Source organism: Egretta garzetta, unplaced genomic scaffold (genome assembly GCF_000687185.1).
Source record: "Egretta garzetta isolate BGI_Z169 unplaced genomic scaffold, ASM68718v1 scaffold204, whole genome shotgun sequence".
Lineage (NCBI taxonomy): Eukaryota > Metazoa > Chordata > Aves > Pelecaniformes > Ardeidae > Egretta > Egretta garzetta.
Window position 1 is genome coordinate 1011308 of NW_009259424.1, and position 3103 is coordinate 1014410.

The following is a 3103-nucleotide window of genomic DNA, read 5'->3' on the forward strand; positions in this document are numbered from 1 at the left end:
TACTGCTTTTTAGATAATTCATTTTTAAAAAGTAATTTTGTGTGTGTGACACTGAAGCTGCATCAAATATGAAAACCTACAAATCCAATCATTTGGATTCAGGTGTAGAATCAGACATCCCATGCAGAAGTGGACCAGGCTGTGTTGTGAAGTGCAGTTCGGAAAGGATGGAGAATGCTGCAAAGAGAAGACTGGCTGCCAATGCCAGGGAGAGAAGACGGATGCAAGGACTGAACACAGCCTTTGATCGTTTGAGAAAGGTGGTTCCACAGTGGGGTCAAGATAAGAAGCTGTCCAAGTATGAGACCTTGCAGATGGCTTTGAGTTATATCATGGCTCTCACTAGAATACTTGCTGAAGCAGAAAGATACAGTACTGAAAGAGAATGGATTAGCCTTCACTGTGAACACTTTCATCCGGAGAGCTACCACCATTACACGGGACAAAAACTGGCAATGGACAGTGATCCTTACGCACAGCGAATATTCAGCTATCACCCTGAACACTTTCAAATAGCTGATTAGAACTTTTTACGAACTAAGAATATGCAGCAGGCCAGATGTGTAATTTAATAATTAGCAAGAGTTAATCTGCTTGAATAAGGTAATCCTGGCATTATAATAGCTCATTCTTGTTTGCATCTTATACTAATTTGACAAAATAAATTTGCTTTGAGAACTTTAAATCAATGTGCATTTAAGGAGATTGAATTTATTTAATGCTGGCGGAAAGTATACTTCTAATTTGAAATCTTTCTGACAATTTCTTCCTAGTTCATCTAGTTAATTTGATTCTTTTACTAAATAAGTTTTTGGTGGTTCTTTTTTACTGTGATGAATCATGACAGTATTTTCTACAGATCATGGGCCAAAATGACCTGTGGTGTAACTGAATGGAGTAACACCAGAAATTAACTTCATTCCATGTTTTTATGTCAGCTCTAAAGTTATTCTTTGGTTTGTTCTCACATAAATGGCTCCCATGGAAAAAGTTTTATAATGTATTGGAGTTCTAGTCCTCAGAGAACTAACTTTCTTAAACTTTGTAAGTTTGACATATGGGTTCCAAGGTTGTGTAGGTTTGCTTTAATCCAATTTATGGTGTCTCTTGTATGCTCAAAAAAGAGCTAGTTTCAAGTCATGGAAGGAATGCTTTTATTTTCAATGGCTGTAAAAGCACATGTGATGATATACTATAAATGAGAATGCTCGTGTGAAAATAATCTAAACTTCTAGGGTTTTGTAGACTTTAAATGTTTGGATTTTATTTTTTAAGTTTATGTTATCTGGCAACAATAACAGATTTTGTAAATCATAAATAAAGTGTTTTCTATGATATGTCCTCACCAACTACCTGAAATTCCTACCCTAGGAATTATTTACTAGTGGCTTTCCCACCCCAAATGTTATACTACTTCCATCACAGTCCTGGTTGTTTAATGTGCAGAATAATCAACTAGCAAATGATGCGTGCTTCCCAGTTAGAGTAAGAACTGTGTTTTACGTACCCTCTGAAAAACAGCCTTTAAAGATAAGAACTTGGTAAAAAGTTACAGAGCATTCGTGCAAAGCAGTTGATTTCATTTCAGCCCTCGTGATGCCCTGAATTGCTGTGTGTTTGCTTCTTTCCCTTGTGGAGGATAGAGGGATCTGGGCGGGAAAGACAGAAGAGGAAAGAAGGTTGGGAAGGTTGGAAGATGAGTGGGAGCAGGACAGCTCCTGTGTTTAGCAGGGTGTAGAGTCTGCAAAAGTTTGATTGCCGATGTCTGTTGTGATGGCAGCAGACTATGAAGCTGCAGGGCACTTCTGCCAGTGCTCATTTCCAGAAACAAGCCCTTGCTAGTGTTAGCCATGAGGGAGAAGGAGAAAGGGGCTGCTGCCCCACAACAGCTGTTGGTGGGTTTCCAGCAGGGAAGGCTGGCGGGTTCCCTGCTGGCTGCTGCCATATCTTATGTTTTAGAATTCTTTCAAATGACAAATGAATAGCTTTGATAGTTATTTTCAATAATTAAGCAGCTTTCAGTGAAAAACAAAAGCATCAATAGGAACTGAGGGAGGGCGGGCGGTTCCCCCGCTCGCCCCTGCCATATCTTATGTTTTAGAATTCTTTCAAATGACAAATGAATAGCTTTGATAGTTATTTTCAATAATTAAGCAGCTTTCAGTGAAAAACAAAAGCATCAATAGGAACTAAGCCCAGTTTTGGGGGAGAGGGACTCTGCTGCAGGAACAGTTCCGTACAAAGACCTGACCTTACTGTCTGTCTTCTCTCAGAACCCTTATTGACGTTTTGCCCTTGGTCACCATCGTGCAGACTAGTACATTTCCTGAGGTGGGAGTTGGACTGTTCCTGGAGTGAAAGCTGCTGGGACAGACTTTCAGGCTGGGTTAAACACGTATAGAAGAGTCACTGTATATTCTGAGCAACACTCTCCTTTAAATGCTGGCATTTGGGACTATTTTTTAATGTATATTTTAGCCTCTTTAAAGGTAATGCATAGTGTTAATTATTAAAATGTGGGCTTTTGCTTCTTACAAATTACATTAGATCTTTATCGGCAAACAGAAAGTGGATTCAGCCTTCTGAGAATATGAAGGGACATTACTCACTGATTTCTTTGCAGAAGTTTATATTGAGAGAATAGAATTAATCGTTGTCCATCATATAGCCACGTTAATACTGTTTGAATATTACTCATTAAGTGGCAAGTTTATGTATGTAGTAACAATCAATACTATCCTTAAATAATTAAATGATGTGCCATCTTACACTAATTTATTAGCGGTAAACTTTAGGCAGACGTTGTCTCTTCTGCACTGCTACCATGGTGGTGGATTTTCCATCCTGAAATGGGAATATGATGCAAATAAATTGTGCAATTGTATGACATCGAAAACTTGGATTAGTGAAAGATAGCCTTCCAAACCTTAGGTGGGAAGGGTAATGCAATACAAAAGTATAAATACCAGAGTAGGTTGCAAGAATAGTACTGATGTGTTCCTGCACTATTGGCATATAATTTGATTTTGTGGGAGATGACATTGCAGTTTACATGTAATTTACATAAATTACGTAGAACTACTTAACATGCATTTCTCTTCCG

At 38.4% G+C, this 3103-nt stretch overlaps 1 protein-coding gene across 1 annotated transcript; it reads left to right on the forward strand.

Moving 5' to 3' along the window:
* Positions 1-68: 68 nt before the first annotated feature.
* On the forward strand, positions 69-524 carry ATOH7 (atonal bHLH transcription factor 7). Its single transcript, XM_009636995.2, has one exon. The coding sequence runs from the start codon at positions 69-71 to the stop codon at positions 522-524; it is 456 nt and encodes a 151-aa protein (XP_009635290.1).
* Positions 525-3103: the final 2579 nt, after the last annotated feature.